The 18498-nt window shown below is 56.2% G+C and overlaps 1 protein-coding gene across 1 annotated transcript; it reads left to right on the forward strand.

The window, feature by feature from the left end:
- Positions 1 to 3018: 3018 nt before the first annotated feature.
- On the forward strand, positions 3019 to 18492 carry GRK6 (G protein-coupled receptor kinase 6). Its single transcript, XM_029216984.1, is given in 17 exon segments — positions 3019 to 3188; positions 6865 to 6960; positions 7897 to 8009; positions 8128 to 8205; positions 8563 to 8663; positions 8999 to 9091; positions 9197 to 9260; positions 9400 to 9540; positions 9826 to 10016; positions 10805 to 10842; positions 10934 to 11023; positions 12024 to 12232; positions 12323 to 12358; positions 12360 to 12461; positions 16547 to 16684; positions 16767 to 16901; positions 17554 to 18492. Coding segments are annotated over 17 exon segments (1749 nt in total). The 5' UTR covers positions 3019 to 3136; the 3' UTR covers positions 17626 to 18492.
- The last annotated feature ends 6 nt before the right edge of the window (positions 18493 to 18498 follow it).

An 18498-nucleotide genomic window follows, 5' to 3' on the forward strand; every position in this document is an offset into this window, starting at 1 on the left:
GCTGCAGTGAACAACCTTGAACATTCATTTCTTATTTTGTTTGAGTGCAATTATATTTGTAGGATAAACCCTAGAAGTGCATATGTCAGACGACTGGTGGCAGACTTCCCTTTTAAAAAGGATCACTTTGGTCATAGCTAGAGAACGGGTTGAAGAGTCAGAATCCAAGAGTTGTGTGTGATACCATCCCCTCCTCACCCCATATCAATCACCAAGTCTTATTCATTCGAGCTCTGTGATAGCTCTCAACCTGGCCACTTGTCTGCACCCACTGGCCACTGCCCCAGCACAGTGCATCATTCCTCTCTCCAGTGATTCCTATTAAAAGGGCCTCCCACCTGTCTTACTCAGGATACTTGGCTCTAAACAATGAAGCTGATTCTGGGTAACTTAGGCAGACAAGGAACTGATTGGATGCTCTTGGGTGCTTGCTGAATTTCCCTACCCCAGGAAGGGCCTGGCTCGACCACCTCCCCCTCTTCTTCCACTGCCACCATAATGAACCCTAAATGGTCCTCTGATGTCTTATGTTAATCACTTGCTTTGGATTTCAAAGACCTGCTTGCAAACATTGGAAACGTTCCAGGTACCAGGGACCTTAGAGAGGAAATTCTGCCTCCTCTCTGATTTCCCTAGTGGAAAGCAGGGCCTGCCTCTGCATTTTATAGGTTTCCTCCCAAAGGGGAGGGGTGTTCAGATGCTGGGCGTCAAAACAATCAGTGTTTACAAGTCAGCCTAGGCCCCTCTCTCCCCACCCTTCACCTCACCCCTAGCACAGTGTGGCTGAGTCAGCAAATATGATCAAACTACTCCCTGGTTTATCACACCCTGGACAGCTCCCCACTACTCTCAAAATGAAGTCCAGACTCCTTACCTAGCTTCCAAGGACCTCCCTGATCCAGGCCTCTTCAAGGCCTCCCCATGCACACCCCAATGTGTACCTGAAAATCTAGTTCAATGCTCTGCCCTCAGGTGCCAAATGCATGAGCCCTTAACCACCTTCCTCTACAGAACTCTGAACATGTGCTAGCCCTCTAGCCAGAGGCTCTTTCCCTCCCACTCCAGTTACCTCTGAAACCTGCACATTCTCACTTAACTCTCAGGTCTCACTTAGACACAACACCCTTCACTGGGTGAGGTACCTGCCCTTTGTCCTACTGACCACTGGGTTTCCTTCCTTCAAAGTACTTTTCTTTATTCCCCAAAGTATCCTAGATCCATGTGCTTTTCTCCATGTCCACTGCCACCTTCTCAGTCCAAGCAACCATCCTCTCTCTCCTGGAATTCAGTAGGCTCCCAACTGCTCACTCTGCTTCCACTCTTGGCCCCCTGAAAGTCTACTAGCTAGAGTGGTCTTTTAAAAGTATAAGTCAGGAACTTCCCTGGCGGTCCAGTGGTTAAGACTCCGTGCTCCCAATGCAGGGGGTGCGGGTTCAATCCCTGGACGGGAACTAAGATCCCACATGCCACATGGCCTAAAAATAAAATAAATAAAAGTATAAATCATCCTTTCAAAGGCTCCACATTTCATTTAAGAAAAACAAACAAACTCCTCTCCGTGGTTTACAAAGCCTTTCAGGATCTACCTAGAATCCCTGCTCCTTCAACTCATCTCAGACTTTGGGCCCTGAAGCTACACAGGCCTTCTTCCTGTTCCTTGAACATACCAAACTTACTCTAGGCTCAAAGCTTTGCACTTGCTGTTGCCTCTGCTTGACACTGTTCCCCTAGATCTTTGTGTGGTTGGATCTGCTCAAATGTCACACCCTGAGACCATTTCCCCTATCTTGTCTTAATGTCTTAATAGCACTTGTCACTCCCTCAGACCATACCATTTATTTGTTTACACATAGGATTACCATATTTATCCCCCTTCTAGCAGGTAGGCAGAGAGACTGACTATCTTGCTGGCACCACTGTATTCCCTAGCACCTGGCCCAGTGCCTGGCACAAAGTGCATGCTCTGTATTTTTGGATGAATGAATGGATAGGAATCAGAGAAGCCTAGTTGAATAGGACTCTGCCTTACCCGCAAGTTTGGGCAAGCCTCCGTTTCCTGGTGTGTGAAGTGAGGTTGGAGGGAGTAGGATGTTTAGCTAGAAGGTGTTGATTAGCTGTAAAATTTCGGCGTTGTTTTCTCCCTAGTCCTAGGCCCGCAGCCCTCCACTGGACCTCAGCTCCCCACCTATATAATGGGTGTGAGCTCATTCCCTACGTCTTGGGGTGGTAGCGCTGCCTTATAAGGCAGCAGAGGCCGAGGGCGGACAAGGCCGTGTGGGTGGAGAGAAATCACAACATCCGGCTGTGGGGGCGGGGTGGGGCGGGGCTGGGGCGCCCGCGGTGGCCGGCCTGGAGGCCTGGGAGCAGCTCGGGAAGCCAGCACCCTCCTGTGGGCCTCTCCCTGCTAACGATGTGCGCCCTCCAGAATGGGCCGGCCCAAAGGAATACGGCTGGATACACGGCCCGAACTTGCTTGAGCCTGGCCTGCAAGAGGCCCAAGATACCAAGCGCATCCCCTACAAACCCTGCACAAGCCAAGGCGAGCCAAAAGGACCTGGCCCACACCCACATCTAATGGCCCAATCAGGGTGCAAAGCTGAGAATGACTGACGCTTCCTTCATCCAATCAAATACCAGAGATCCGGGGCGTGACCCAGAGGACCCACCTCTTTTGTCCCAGCGGAGGGCTCGGCCCTAATTGGCAGTTTGGTATCCTACGAAGGCCCAGAAATTCGAACGTAGAGGCTGAACCCCACCGCAGACCAACCAGGAAGAGGTGACGTTTTAAGTCCCGCCCCCCTGTTCCTTTGAACGAATTCCCGGCTCTGGGGGCGGGGGATGATGAAGAGGCTGTCTAATGGGAAGACGGCGCGGCGAGCGCTCTCCTGGTTATTGGCTGAGTAAAGTAAACAGAGGGCGGGCCGGGGCGGGGCGTGCCGGCGCAGGGGTGGCCCCCGGGAGGGGGCGCAGAGTGCTCGGCGGGCGGCGGCGGCCGGGGAGGCCCGGGAGGCCGCGGCGCGGTCACTGCGAGCCGAGCCGAGCCGCGCCGAGCCGCGCCGATCGCCATCCGGCCCCGGCTCCCTCGCGCAATCCCGGCCGGTGGCGCGGCCCGGCGGGCCCGGGGGCGCCGCAGCCCATGGAGCTCGAGAACATCGTAGCGAACACGGTGCTACTCAAGGCCCGGGAAGGTGAGGCTGTTGGGTGAGGAGAACGCGGGCGCGCGGCCTCAGAGCTCGACCGGGTGCCTCAGTCGCCCGATCCCCTAGGGCAGCTCGCTCCGTGCCCCGCACCTCGCGCAGACACGAGCCCTTCCGGCCTGTGGTCCTCTTTCTCCGCACCTGCCCCCCGGGAGCTAGAGCCCAGCAAGGGGTGGGTCAGGCCGCCGCCCGCGCGGCGAGGAGGTGGGGTCGGGGTGAGGGAGTGAGAGGAGGAGAGAGGAAGGAAGAGGGAAGGGTGGGACCCCAGCCCCGGGAGAGCCTCTCTGAGCCCTCTCCCAGGTGAGAGGTAAGAAGATGCCCCAGGAAGGGAAAGGGGCAGCCCACACCCCACGTGCCCGGGCCCAGACTCCGGCGCCCAGCCTGGGCCGGCACAAAGTTGGTGCAGGGTAAAAGGTTTGGAAAATAAATTAACCGAGGCTCTGCCGTAGCACAGCCTTTGCGAGGTGGGGAAACTGCTGGTCATATATGCTACCAGCATGACTGCCACTTGCTCGGTGCCTCAGGACACTGGGGACAGAGGTGAATGGGTCACAGTTTTTGCCCTCGGGAGTAGTGGGGCAGATGGGCACAGAAAAAACTGGAAGCTGAGTTTTGAAGGAAGGGAGGCATGCCAGGCTGGTAGGACTGTTAAGTGCAAGGCCTGGCAGAGGGAGCCTGTCTTGTGAACCTAGTGTTGCTGAGCTCCTCAGGCATTACCAGGCACCTGCTCTATGAGGATCCTGGGGATGCATAGGGACCAGACTTGGTCCTCATTGCCTTGCGGTCAGTCTGCCCCTCACCTGCCACTGTTCACCTCAGTAACATAATCACCGAACACCTACTCTGTGCCCTGTCCTGTCCAGGGTGCCAGGGACCAGCAGAGAAGACACTTCGTTTTGGAACTCTAGGGCAGGGAGGTCAAGACTCTTTGCTGGGGTTTCAGGCTGAAAAAGACATCTGCTTCGCCTTTCTGACCTATTTTACAGGTGGGAAACTGAGGCTTAGATCAGTGACTAGCCCCAAGGACACACAGTGAGACTGGTTGACTCACGCCTAGGACACAAGATGTCCCCAATGCAGTCTGTAGGAAACCCAGAGGAACCCCCAGCTGGCACAGCATCTGGTGCCCCCTGCCTGCCCAGTGCATGTTGACCCTGGAGAAGTGCTGCCTGGAAATGGGCATGGCAGTCTGGGTCCTCAGTGCCCAGAGCCTTCCTTATCTCCTGTCCGTTATGGAGTCCTGGGGCTAGGCCTTCCTCCCAGCCTCTGGGGGCATCTGCCGATTCTGTTCTGCCTCGTCATCCAGCCATCCAGGGAGGAGGGGTGGGGAGAGCCTGGCCAGGCCTCCCTCCCTAGGGCTGTAGCCAGTTCAGGCCTCAGGACTGCTGAGAACACTGCCTTGCCTGACCAGAGAGTGTGGGCACCTTCTGGTAGGCTTCCTCAGGAGGCATAGGGGGCTATGGCCAGACTGAGACCAATGCCTTCACTGGAGAATCCTTACTCCAACCTGGCTCTGTCCCTCTCACCTGGGTGGCTCTAGACAAGTCTCTTCTCTCTGAACTTCAGTAACTCTTTTTGTGGGATGGTTGAGGGTGGGACCTGAAAACTAAAGGAAATCCCAGTTGTCACTGAGTTTTGAACCCCGGTCTGTAGATTGAGTGCATTGGAATCCCTTCATGAGCTGGCTGACGGCTTGGACCCCAGGCCTTTGCCAGCTTCCCAAGTGATCTGAGGCCCTGAGTGATTTGGGATTGCATGTATTCAGTTGACACCTGATGCCAGGCATGTTTGCAGTGGGAGAAGAGCTTGGGTTGTGGTCCTAGGGAGCTGGGTTCAAGTCCTGACTCTGGGACCTCCAGCCTTCGTAATCTTGGACCAATTGACTCCTCATTTCAGGGCCTCGGTTTTCTCATAAAATTGGGCCAGGTCTGGAAGAATTGCTATGAGGATGAAGTGGGACAGCACTGGAGGTGTGAACCCTCACTTAGTCCTCCTTCCTTTCCCAGGCCCCCAGAGGCACGGGGAGGGGACCAGGCTGGGGTGGGGAGGAGCCCCACTGACTCTGGTGGCAGTTCCAGGACAGGATATTTGCATGTGACTCTGCTGCTGCCTTGATGTGGCTGGGAGGAGGGAGAGGAGGAAGTAAGTGATGGGGGTAGCAGGCGGATGGAGGGGTGGGGGAGGAGTTCCCCTTCTGGGGAGGCCTTGCCCTAGGTTGGGGGGTGGGGGTCTGTTGCTCACTCACAGTGGAGCAATGACTGTGGGGTATGCTGGGTGCGGGCTGCAGGAGGGCTGCTAGCAGGTTTCCCAATGGGTACCCTACAACACTTCCTCTTCCAGGCGGCTTAGGTCAGGGAGCCTATTGGAGGACCCAGCCTTGCCCTCTCCCTAGACGGTGGCTCCTCCTGCACCACCTGCCTTCAGCCAGGTCAGATGGAAACAAGGCTGGGTAAACCATAGGGGGAACTGAGGCCAGGCAAGGGATAGTGGTGGCCTGAGGTTGCCACTGAGTTGTTGGAGCTGGGACCCACCTCTTGCCACAGCCCTACTGGGTACTGGACACAGACTCTCCTGGTCACCATCACAATACCTCTGGAGATGGCTCTGGACCTGAAGTACACATGGAGAAATTGAGGTTCCTAGAGAGCAAGTGATGGGCCTGAAGTGTAAGGTGGAGATTCAAACCCAGGTCTGTAAGATTCCAAGACTCAGGCTCCTTCCACCATTTTCAACCTCATGGCCCACAGGCCACATCTAGCTAGATCTCTAACATATTTTATTTATTGGGCTGCAGTGGGTTTTTTAAAATATAGGAACTAATATTTCATGTAACAGTCCAGAGTCTCAGCTGATTTTGAAAAGTCAAAAGAGCTGGCCACACTGGGCCAGCATTCCTGCCTAGTAACAATCAAGCAGTCAGCCGTGGTTGTGCTGCAGCTGCCCCTGTTTGAAGCGGCATGCCGGGCCCAGTTCCCACACTCCTCACCACTCCCTGTTGTCTACCATCTGGCCCGCAGTTACTGTACCTGTCTGGCTCTGTAGGCATTTGAGCTGCTACCCTGGTCTCAGCAGCTACAGATGAGGGGTCAGCTAGGTAAAATGAGGCAGGTAGCAGGACCAGGAAAGCAGGGGTAGGGATCCTGAGTGTCAACCCTCCTGCCATCACTTTGTTTGCGTCCCTGATAGCTCTGATGCAGGGCCTCGTAATAGGGGCCTGGAGCCTACCTGGTGACCCAGGCTGCCCTCTGCCTCTGGCATCTCTCAGGCATGTCCCACATGTCCTGGAACATCTCCCTTCTGGGCCTTGACTTACACAGTTCCCACCACTATCGTGTCCTTCTCTTTCTTCACCTGGGAAACTCCTACCTGGTAGGAAGAAGCTGAGGCCTGCCAAAGCTACCTGGAAACCCCACTCTCCCCCAGTGGCTGGCCTCATGCCCCTCTTGGCTCTTCCAGCCCAGAAGCCCCTAGCAGGTGGGCCTAGGGGCCCATGTGTGTCCTGGAACCCAGCGAGGGCATGTTGCAGCATGCGGAAGGAAGGCCCGAGGTGCCTCCCAGAGTGGACTGGGCCTAGGCTGGGCCCTGAAGGCCTCTGGATTGCACTGAGGATGGAGGGGAGGCACGGCAGTGGCGGGACTCGAGACCCAGCACCTGTTTGCTTCCACAGGTGGTGGCGGGAATCGCAAAGGCAAAAGCAAGAAATGGCGTCAGATGCTGCAGTTCCCTCATATCAGCCAGTGCGAAGAGCTGCGGCTCAGCCTTGGTGAGACCTGGGTAGAGACGGGGGCTGGGGTGAAGAGGTGAGAGGGTCCTGCTGGTGCCAGGGGGCCTCCCCCAAGACCTTGCCTCAGGGTGGAGGGGCAGGGTTGGGGGTTTTGGGGAGCAGAGAAATTGAGGCCGCACCACCAACCCAGTTTCAGTTCCTGGGCTTGGGCTGGGTGGAGGGCAGAGAGCACATAGGACAGCAGCGGGTGGTTGGGGTAGGCGTGGGGAGGAGGACGGGGTCAGATTGGGGGCGATCTGAGGGAAGCAGCGGAAGGGAGGGCCAGGCCTCGGGCGAGCAGGGCTCGCAGGATGGAGCGGAGGGTGCTTCAGGGGCTGGAGTCAGCCCTCACCGACTGCCCGGGGAGCCCCAGGCCTGTGCTCAGCCCCACCCAGCCTGGCCCTGCGGGTGCCCCGCAAAACCTTAACGAGAAGGGCCAGGCCCCCTCTGAAGGCCTGCACGTGGGCTAGGAGTACACCATGGCTGCTTCCACCACCGGGAAGGAGGCCTAGCCTCGAGCTCGCCGGAAGCCACAGCTTCCTCCCACACTTTCGCCAGGCAGTCAGCAGGTGTGGGCCGGGCCCAAGCCGGGCCGGAACCTCACAGACCACACCCAACCCCAACTGTGACATATGCAAGTGGTGTGAACCAGGAGACAGCGGCTGGAAGTGAGGACCCCGGCTCTGGAGCCACACTCCTGGCTGTGTGACCTTGGGCTAATTACTTATCCTCTCTGGGCCTCGGAGTCCCAAGCTATGATGGCAGTAACAGTAGTGCCACCTCAGTGCTGTGGTGAGGGTTCTAAAGGAGACAATGGCTGCCATACTGCAGGGCTGGAAGCTGTTGTTAGGGCCCCGGGCCTGGTGGTGTGGACAGGAGTGCCCTGCCGGTGGGCTCCAGGTCCAGAAATCCAACAGCTCCCACCCCTGCCTGCAGAGCGTGACTACCACAGCCTGTGTGAGCGGCAGCCCATCGGGCGCCTGCTGTTCCGAGAGTTCTGCGCCACGAGGCCCGAGCTGACCCGCTGCATTGCCTTCCTGGACGGGGTGGTGAGTGCAGCCCAGCTCAACACCAAGGGTGGGCAGAGGTCCCGGGCCACATGTGCCCCATCTCCCCACACCTGTTGCTGTACCCAAACCCCAAGCTTCTCTGCCTCCCACCCCGCAGGCTGACTATGAAGTGACCCCTGATGAGAAGCGGAAGGAGTGTGGGTGGCGGCTAATGCAGAATTTTCTGAGCCACACGGTGAGTGAGCACTGATGGAGGGATGATGGCAGCGGGTAGAGCTCAGTGATGGGGAGAGGATTGACCACAGCTCAGGCAGAGGGTGCCCTGGAGCTGCTCCAGGCTCACCAGGCAGCACTGCAGGCATGGAGCCCAGGAGGGTGGGCTGGGGCTCTGGACCCTGCAGCCTGCCAGCAGCTCTGCTTCACCCTGCCTCAAGGGGAACAGCAGAAACCAAGTTCAGCGACTGGGCAGGCTGGCGCACCTCCAGCCCATAGCCACCCCAGCACAGGCCCAAGGTCTCTGCCATCTCTGCCCTGGGAGTGGGTGGCCGGCCAAGGGAGCCCCTGCACTGACCTGTCTGTGGCTTGTCCCTAGGGTCCCGACCTCATCCCTGAGGTCCCCCGGCAACTGGTGACTAACTGTGCCCAGCGGCTGGAGCAGGGGCCCTGCAAAGACCTCTTCCAGGAGCTCACCCGGTAAGCCTCTCCCTGCCCGTAGGCTGAGAATCGTGTCCTGACGGGTGGGCTTCTGTGGACCCAGAAGGCTGTGAACAGTTCAGCAGGTGGTGAGGGAGCTCAGCCCCTCACCCCAGCCTTGCGCCAGCTCTGTGACCTTGGGCAGGTTGCCTCCCCTCTCTGTAGCATCTTGGGCTTCAGCCAGGATGCATGTCTCCCACCTAGGTGGGTTAGCAAGAGGGTTGGCTGAGGACGCTGTGTTTCAGGCTGAGCATACACATAACAGGGGGCCTGGCCCATCAAGCCAAGAACTTGGGGTGTCAGGGGCTGACCAGTGGGCTGGGTCTTCTCGATAGGCTGACCCACGAGTACCTGAGTGTGGCCCCTTTTGCCGACTACCTCGACAGCATCTACTTCAACCGTTTCCTGCAGTGGAAGTGGCTGGAAAGGTGAGCTCCTTGAAGGCTGGGCTGGGCTGGGCCAGGTTGTGGGGGCTCTCATGGGCGTCAGGCCCCTGATCAGCTAGTGTTTGATCCCCAACCCCTTGTCCACAGGCAGCCAGTGACCAAAAACACCTTCAGGCAGTACCGAGTCCTGGGCAAAGGTGGCTTTGGGGAGGTGAGTGGCCAGGCCAGAGCCCAGCAGAGTACAGAGGTGGGGTAGGGTGGACCCTGACAAGCCCCTTCCCCCTTTGAGCCCCTGTACCCCCAGGAAGGGCACAGCTGGTCCCCATTTGCCCCATCTACCCTGGCTACAGGTATGTGCCTGCCAGGTGCGGGCAACAGGCAAGATGTACGCCTGCAAGAAGCTGGAGAAGAAGCGGATCAAGAAGCGGAAAGGGGAGGCCATGGCCCTCAATGAGAAGCAGATCCTGGAGAAAGTGAACAGTAGGTTTGTAGTAAGTACAGACAGGAGACCCTTCCCTTTCCCCTGGCCACGCCTGCTCTCCCCACTCGCTGGACTAAGATCTCTTCCCTGCCACAGGCCCCCTCTAGGCACGACTGCCTCCCTTGTCCTCAGAGATGCCTGGGAAGGGTGGGTTTGGGGAATTGACACCTGGCCTAGGGAGCAGGCTGGGCCCCAGGGAGTGGTACTAAGAAGGATTTTTCGGGCGGCTGGCACCAGCCCCCCCACCAGGTGGCCCACGGCCCCTGCTTCAGGGCTCGGACCCTCTTGGTCACAGGTGAGCTTGGCCTACGCCTATGAGACCAAGGACGCGCTGTGCCTGGTGCTGACACTGATGAACGGAGGCGACCTCAAGTTCCACATCTACCACATGGGCCAGGCTGGCTTCCCCGAGGCTCGGGCCGTCTTCTACGCGGCAGAGATCTGCTGCGGCCTGGAGGACCTGCACCGGGAACGCATCGTGTACAGGTGCAGGGGTGTGGCCCTCCTGGCCAGGGGCCGCAACTGGGCTTGGGTGGAGGCTGCAGAGAGATGTTGGTGTGCTGGGGCTGTCACTGCAGGCACAAGTCTGTCTGGGCTCTGGCTGGGGGCTCCACACTCACCCACACTAGGCAGACTTGAGAGGCTCAGAACCCAGGCTCTGGGGTCTGGTTGACCATTTGTGAATCCCGGCATTGTCGCCCCTCTCTCACTCTGTGACCTTGGCCACTCAGCTCCCTGCTCACAACACCATTTTCTTTCCTGGGAAGCAGACTATATATAACTCCTGCCTCTCAGGTTGTTGTAGGGAATGAATGAGATAATGCTGTAAAGTACATAGAACTCGGTAGTGGAGAGCTCCTCTTACTACTATTACTGGTGATGATTTCATTTGAGCCTCACAACAGCTCCATGAGGAGATGGATGAGTAGCCTCATTTGACAGATGGAAAAGGTAGAGTTAGCCACCAGAGTGGAGGGAGAGCACTAGCGGTGAACAAAGCTGCTGGTGATGTCTGGGAAGCTTCCCTCTGAGTGGGAACTGCCTTCCACTTGCCTAGTGAGTCCCAGGAGTCCTGGCTGCATAGATCCTTCATCTGCTCCCTCAGGTTGGGGCTGCTGCCAGGGAAGGCAGGGCTGTCTGTCTTCTGGCAACAAAAGGCTCCCACACCTTGCTGCACATCCCATCCTAGGGGGTGAGCGAGCTAGGAGGGGGTGGCCCTGTCTGGCTGCTGGGCAAACTGAGCAGCATCTGATCCTGCCCTTCTCTCCCCACAGGGACCTAAAGCCAGAGAACATCCTACTAGATGACCACGGTGGGTGAGGGGCCACAAAGTGTGGGAGAGGCATGGGGGAGGTCTGGCCCACCTGCCTAACGGGCCTCCCTGCTTCTCCATCCACATTCAGGTCACATCCGCATCTCCGACCTGGGGCTGGCAGTGCACGTACCTGAGGGCCAGACGATCAAAGGCCGTGTGGGCACTGTGGGCTACATGGGTGAGTCTCCCTTCCCCCTGGCCCGCCAGCCTCCTGGGTCCTCTCTCTGTCTTGGGCCCAGTCCCACCACCCCTGTTGGGAAGTCTCCTGTACCTCAGGGAATAGAAAGAGCTGATGTTCTTCTTTTATAGATGAGGAGACCAAGACTCAGCCAGGGCCCCACACACTGTGAATCCACAGCATTCACTCACTACATATTCATTGAGCTACTCCTACCGGCCGGGCCTACAGGTGGCTACCAGTGAAAGACAAGGGCCTCATACCTGTTTCCATGGCCCCGACTCTCCACTCCCGAGACCTGCCCATGCTAGAAGTGGGAGTGCCCATCTGTGGTGGAGGCCAAGATGTGGCCCCAAATTCCCCTTGGGACCACGTGACACAGTAGACAGAGCTCCAGCTATGGGCTCCACCTCTTCCTTGTTATGTGTCCTCGGGCCGGACATTCTGCTTCTCCCAGCCTCACTTTCCCTGACTGTAAAGTGATCATCACCTACTCCCAGGGTTGCCTTGAAGATGAAAAGAGGTAGTAGAGGCAAAAATCCCTACCTGCCTGTCCTGGCAGGCAGTAGCTATCCAGCAAATCAGTTGCTGTCTTCTTTCCTCTCTTTGATATTAAATCTGGAGGTTGCAAACTGGCAGCCACACTAGGCCTAATTTGGCCTCCATCTGTGTTTAAATCAAATTGTTTTTCAAACAATTTGAATTGATCGCCAACATTTGATAACCCAGACAGCTTCATGTTAAAAATACGGATTTCTGACTTCTCTTGAAAAGTCAGAAGACGTGGCCCCCTGCAGGGCCATACCAGCGCACTTTGATGAGATGTGTGCTGTCCAACTCACCTCAGTCCCCACCGGGCTGCTGATGGTGCCTGCCTGCGTGGTGCCAGTGGGTGTCTGAGCTGGTTACCCCACCTTGACATGCATGCTGGGCATTCCTGGGGCCCCGGGGCTCAATTCCGCCTCCTGCCCCGTCTTAACTCCTGTGCTGTCCCTCCCAGCCCCAGAGGTGGTGAAGAACGAACGGTACACATTCAGCCCGGACTGGTGGGCGCTAGGCTGCCTCCTGTACGAGATGATCGCAGGCCAGTCACCCTTCCAGCAGAGAAAAAAGAAGATCAAGCGGGAGGAGGTGGAGCGGCTGGTAAAGGAGGTGCCCGAGGAGTACTCGGAGCACTTTTCCCCACAGGCCCGCTCGCTCTGTTCCCAGGTACAGCAGCCAGCAGGAGGCCCAACCGGCCAGGGCTGGGGCTGGGGGCACCTCTCCCGGGGCTACCCTGACTACCCTGCCTTGCTGTAGCTCCTCTGCAAGGACCCTGCTGAGCGCCTGGGGTGTGGGGGGGGGCAGTGCCCGCGAGGTGAAGGAGCACCCCCTCTTCAAGAAGCTGAACTTCAAGCGGCTGGGAGCCGGCATGCTAGAACCACCCTTCAAGCCTGATGTGAGTGCTGCCCACTCCTGCCGAGGGCAGGGCCAAGCCCTGGCTGGGGGGCAGGGGTGGGTGGGAAGGGTTGGGGGCTCTTGGAGGATTGGTTGGGACACCCTCATTGCAAGTGTTAGAAAACTCAAGTGTGTTAACCAGTAAAACAGAATTCACCGGGCTCAGAAAAATGAAAAGCTGTGGGAGAGGCCTTGCTTTTGGCCCACCCGATCCAGGGCTCCAACAATGTTGCAGGAATTCCGTCTTCCTCTCTCTGACCACTACTGGTCAGTGTGCAGGCTTCTCTTTCAGGCAGCTGTCCCCAGGGTGTGGCAGGCCTACATCTTAACAGCTCAGCCACCCTAGAAGACAGAGAGTGCCTCTTGCCCAATAATTTCAAAAGAAGTCCGAAAAGGAAAAACAAGGCCTGAGGCTGATGCTCATTGCCTGATTGCCCAGAGGCCCCTCAGCAGCCACACCTGGATCCTATACCCACCTGAGCCACTGCCAGTGGTGGGAGATTGGTTTCCCAAAGGAAAACTAAGATGCCTTGCCAGCAGGGGAAAGGACCATTGGGCTGGCAAAATATCTGCTGCCCACTACACCTGGGAACGCTGACCTCCTGTCTGGGAGTAGGACACTCCCCTCTGCAGAGTCTCACTCATTTACTGAGCATCTCAGTGGGTCAGGCATCCTCCTGGCAGAAACATCCTCGAGTCATCAAATTCTAAGTGGCAGAAGCCCAACTCAAACTTATGCCCAACATGGAGCTTATTGGTTCATTTGGCCAGAAAGTCCCAGAGTAGGGCCAATGTCAGGGTTTCATACCATGTTGTCAGGACTCCATCTCTTGGCTCTGCTGCAGCCTGTTGACTCTTCTCCCACTGAATTCAGGCTTCTCTGTATAAAGTCATAGGGAAGGTTCTGATTGGCCAAGATTAGATCACGTGCTTGCCCCCCCTCTCATGTGTAAGAGGACTGGGACCTGTGATTGACAGTTCACCAGGAACACGGGGGAGGAAGGTAGGTGATGGGCAGGCCAGGTTGGTGGCTGTCAACCATGCACGTGATTGTTTACACATTCAACAAATATTCTGAGTGCCCATATGTACCAGACCTCAGAATTAATAGAGCCAACAGGACCCAGTCCTCCCTTCATGTTCTAGTGGGAAGACACAGCAAAATAAACCAGTAAGTGAAAAAAGAGTGGTGGGGGGGTGGGAGTATTTCTAGACAGGATGGTCTCCGAGGAGCTGTTGGTTAAGTAGAAGCCTAAAATACGTGAAGGACAGAGCTGTACCAGGATTTGGGGCATGAGCATTCCAGGGAGAAGGAGCAGCCAGGCATTAAGATCCTAGTTCAGGGACCAGCCTTGAGAGGTGGAACAGCAGTGAAGGCCAGTGTAGCTGGCATGAGCATGTGCAGGGAACGTGGAGCAAGAATGTGAGGTGGGGGTGTGGGCCACAGAGCAGGGGAGCAGGAACGGGAGTGGGAGGCCACCTAGTGGGTGGCCTTGTAGGTGGGTCTCACCAGCAACCCACAGTTTTAGCCTTGGTGTGGGCAGTTGAACTGAGAGCCTGACTTCCGGCAGCCTGCCTCAGGGCTGGCCCTGCCACTCGAGTTTACTCCTCCTTCCCTGCATACCAACCTTGAAAATCAGTGCCCTGGAGTTTAACTTTTTTTAGAAGCAGCAGATGAAAAATGTGCTTGATGATGATACAGTTTTTAACAGCTTTATTGAGTTCATATACCATACTACTCACTCCTTGAAAGGATATAATTAAATGGCTTTTAGCATAGTCAGGTTGTGCAACCATCACCGCAATCAATTTTAGAACGTTTTCATCACCCCTCCCCCCAAAGTACCCCATACTCATTAGCAGTCATTCCCCATTCTCCCCTCCCCTGGCCCTTGGCATCCACTCATCGACCTTTTGTGTGTGTGTGTGTGTGTGTGTGTGTCTGCGTTGTGTCTTTGTTGCTGTGCGCGGGCTTTCTCTAGTTGTGACGAGCGGGGGCTACTCTTTGATGTGGTGCACGGGCTTCTCATTGCGGTGGCTTCTCTTGTTGCGGAGCACAGGCTCTAGGCATTCAGGCTTCAGTAGTTGTGGCTCACGGACTCTAGAGTGTAGTCTCAGTAGTTGTGGTGCACGGGCTTAGTTGTTTCATGGCGTGTGGGATCTTCCCGGAACAGGGCTCGAGCCTGTGTCCCCTGCATTGGCAGGCAGATTCTTAACTGCAGCACCACCAGGGACATCCCTACTAATCTACTTTATGTCTCTCTATATTTGCCTATTCTGGACATTTCATATTAATGGGATTATATAATATGTGGCTTTTTGCACTTTGCATACTGTTTTCAGGGTTCACCAATGTTGTAGCATTTATTGGTCCTGCATTCCTTTTTTATGACTGAATAATATTCCATTGTATGAATATGACACATTTTGTTTGTTCATCAGTTGATTGACATTAGGGTTGTTTCCACTTTGGGGCTATGATGAATAATGCTGTTTTGAGCATTCACATACAAGTTTTTGTGGGGACATATGTTTTCATTTCTCTGGGACATACACCTAGAAGTTGAATGCTGGCTCATATGGTAACGCTATGTTTAACCTTTTGGGGAACTGCCAGACTTTTCCAAAAAGCGGCTGTATGATTTTACATGATAATATTTTGACATCCTTAACAGTAGGACTTAGAAAAAAATGTAACGATGAAAAAAGAAGTGGCCTTCTGGAGTGAGGTGGGCTCCTGGCAGAGGGCTGGGGGCGCAGAGAGGTGGGAGGAATGTTCTAATTCTTTGGTTGGCTGTGAAGCAGAAGGGGATGGAATATGCCATTGGACATCCCAGGACAGAGGACCTATCAGCTCCAGGCCCCGCATGGAGCACCCAGCTAAGATTCAGTCTGCGCTGCCCTCACCAGTTGCATCTAGACAGCTGTATACAGGTGGAGGGGGGTGCCTGTTACTGATTCCGTATGGCACTGTGGGGGCTGCTTGGCCACCGTGGGTCAGCTCTGCAGCCTTGTCAGGCAGTGAGCAGTGAGGGATAATGAGCCCCAGTTTAGAGGGGAACTTGGGCGTCAGAGAGAAGGGACTGCCATGCTCAGGAAGTGCATGGGGCACTTGTGTTTTGTTTTGTTTTGGAAGTGTAGTAGATTTACAATGTTGTGTATTAGTTTCTGGTGTACAGCAAAGTGATTCAGATATATATATGTACGGATGTATATATGTGTATATGTGTGTGTATACATATTCTTTTTCAGATTCTTTTCCATTGTAGTTTATTACAAGGGATTGAATATGTTCCCCACACTATACAGTAAGACCGTGATGTTTATCTGTTTTATATATTGTAAAATATATCTGCTAATCCCAAACTCCTTATTTATCCTCCCCCCTTCCTCTTTGATAACCATGAGTTTGTTTTCTATGTCTGTGAGTCTGTTTCTGTTTTGTAAATAAGTTCATTTGTATCATTTTTTTAGATTCCACATATAAGTGATGTCATGTTAAATATATTTGTCTTTTTTTTTTTTTTTTTTTTTTTTTTTTTTTTTTTTGGCGGTACGCGGGCCTCTCACTGCTGTGGCCTCTCCCGTTGCGGAGCACAGGCTCCGGACGCGCAGGCTCAGCGGCCATGGCCCACGGGCCCAGCCGCTCCGCGGCACGTGGGATCCTCCCGGACCGGGGCACGAACCCGCGTCCCCTGCATCGGCAGGCAGACTGTCAACCACTGAGCCACCAGGGAAGCCCAATATATTTGTCTTTGTACGACTTACTTCACTTGGTATGATAATCTCTGGGTCCATCCATGTTGCTGCAAATGGCATTATTTCATTCTTTTTTATGTCTGAGTAATATTCCACTGTACATTATTTATATACATGTGCCACATCTTCTTTACCCACTCATCTGTGGATGGACACTTAGGTTGCTTCCATGTCATAATAGTGCTGCTGTAAACACTGGGGGCACCTGCAAACCAGGAAGCTGCAAGGGTCAGGGCAAACCCAGCCCCAGCTCAGGGTTGAGCTGCCCTCCTGTCGAGGAGGAGTGTGTGTGGTGTTCCTGTCTAACCACTGCCTCTGTCCCCCCAGCCCCAGGCCATTTACTGCAAGGATGTTCTGGATATTGAACAGTTCTCCACAGTTAAGGGTGTGGAGCTGGAAGCCACTGACCAGGACTTCTACCAGAAATTTGCCACGGGCAGTGTGTCCATCCCCTGGCAGAATGAGGTGGGGACCTGCCCAGCTGATGGGGTGGGCTCCAGAGGGGCACCCTTGGGGTCAGTACTCACAGCTACCTGTTCTGTGGCAGATGGTGGAGACCGAGTGCTTCCAGGAGCTGAATGTCTTCGGGCTGGATGGCTCGGTTCCCCCAGACCTGGACTGGAAGGGCCAGCCGCCTGCACCCCCAAAGAAGGGACTGCTGCAGAGGCTCTTCAGTCGCCAGGTAACCCCCAGCAGTGTCCTACCTGGGTCCCCCACCTGGCTCCAGGGGACGGTGGGTGGGAGGCAGAGCCGGTGCCTGCATGCGCGGGGAGTAGGCATCCTCCAGCCGTGTCAGCGGTGCCCAGGGTCTCTGGCCTCATTCCCGCCTGTCCCCCACCCCCGGCTGGGCTCACGGCCTCTTTTCTCTTTCCAGAGGTGAGCAGTGTGGGCTCCCCATGGGTTGGCCTTGCTGCCCGGCCTTGGGGAGCCACAGACAGCCCATCCATGGCAGAGGCGAGATGTGGGCGAAAGAAGTCTGGTGCCCGCTCCCTACCTCCCCCTCCCCACTGCTTCCGTGCCCAGCACCTGCAAGCTGCTAGCCTTGCTTAGCCATCTGTCTCCCCATGCCCTGCCTCCACCGGCCCCAGGGGAGAGGGCCCTGGCAGAGCCTGGGATCCACCTGGTCCTCCTCACTTCAGCCTGTTGCCAGCAGCCTCTGCACTGATGTCCACACATGTCTGGCCTGAGCTGCTGCTCTGGGCCCCTCGTGGGGAGCCCCCTCCTTGGAGCACGGCGCTCCTGGTCTGCCCTGGCAGGGCCGGCCCAGGTGACGGCCCTGGTAGCTAACTGCGCCTGCTCTGCCTCTCTCCCTCCGTGTCTTCCCCGCCCTCCAGGACTGCTGTGGGAACTGCAGCGACAGTGAGGAAGAACTTCCCGCCCGCCTCGAGCTCCCCACCCGCCTCTAGCCCCCAACCTGAGGCCCCGCCGGGCAGTTGGCGGTAGCAGCTACTCCAAGCGCTGTTTACAGTTTTGCACAGTGGTCTTCCCCATTGTCCACTCAAGTTGTGGCCTGGGGAACACAGCCGGAGCTGTCCCCAGTGCCCTCTGCCCCTCAGCCCCTGGTCTGGCTGAGTTTGGCAAGGCCTGGACTGTCCCTGGGACAAAGGTGCGTCCCTTCAGCTCTTGTCTGTGGAGCTCGGGGCTTTCTGTATTTATGTCTTTGTACGAATGTATATAGCAACCAGAGCGTTCTTAAGACCCACGCTGGAGCCGGCAGAGGGGCTGCTGCCACACTCCAGGCACCTCAGGCCCAGCTCAGACGGGCGAGGTTGGGCCAGGCCAGGCCCCTGGGCCCCCAGCACTGTGCTTGCCACCGCCGACCTCCGAGTGAGACTCGTGCCTGCCCCTGCCGCCCTGGGCTTAGGCCGCCACCTCTGGGGCCCAATACTGTCCCTTCTCAGCACCTGTCAGAGCTGGATCTGGGACCTCTCTGTCCCCTAGGCCTGTGCCAAAGTGTGACCAGAGATTGGGCTGACCCTGGGACCCCTCAGTCCACTGCCCAGGCTGTCCCAGATGGGTCTGCCTCTGCCTTCCAGCTCCCAGGTCACCTCGTCCCTTGTGCTGGGCCCTGTCCTGAAGACACCTCATGCAGAAACACCCCAGCCCAGGCCAGGGGAAGGGTAGGGGTGGGGGTGTCCCTGACCAACCCTCAAACATTCCAGACTCCCCTCATAACAGACACATGTGCCCAGCAATAATCCACCCCTCCCAGTGTGTGCCTGTGGGGTGTGTGTGTGTGTGTGTGTGTGTGTGTGTGTGTGTGTGTGTGTGTGTGTGTG

Source organism: Monodon monoceros, unplaced genomic scaffold (assembly GCF_005190385.1).
Source record: "Monodon monoceros isolate NGI ecotype Baffin Bay Population unplaced genomic scaffold, NGI_Narwhal_1 Super_Scaffold_12, whole genome shotgun sequence".
Taxonomy (NCBI): Eukaryota; Metazoa; Chordata; class Mammalia; order Artiodactyla; family Monodontidae; genus Monodon; species Monodon monoceros.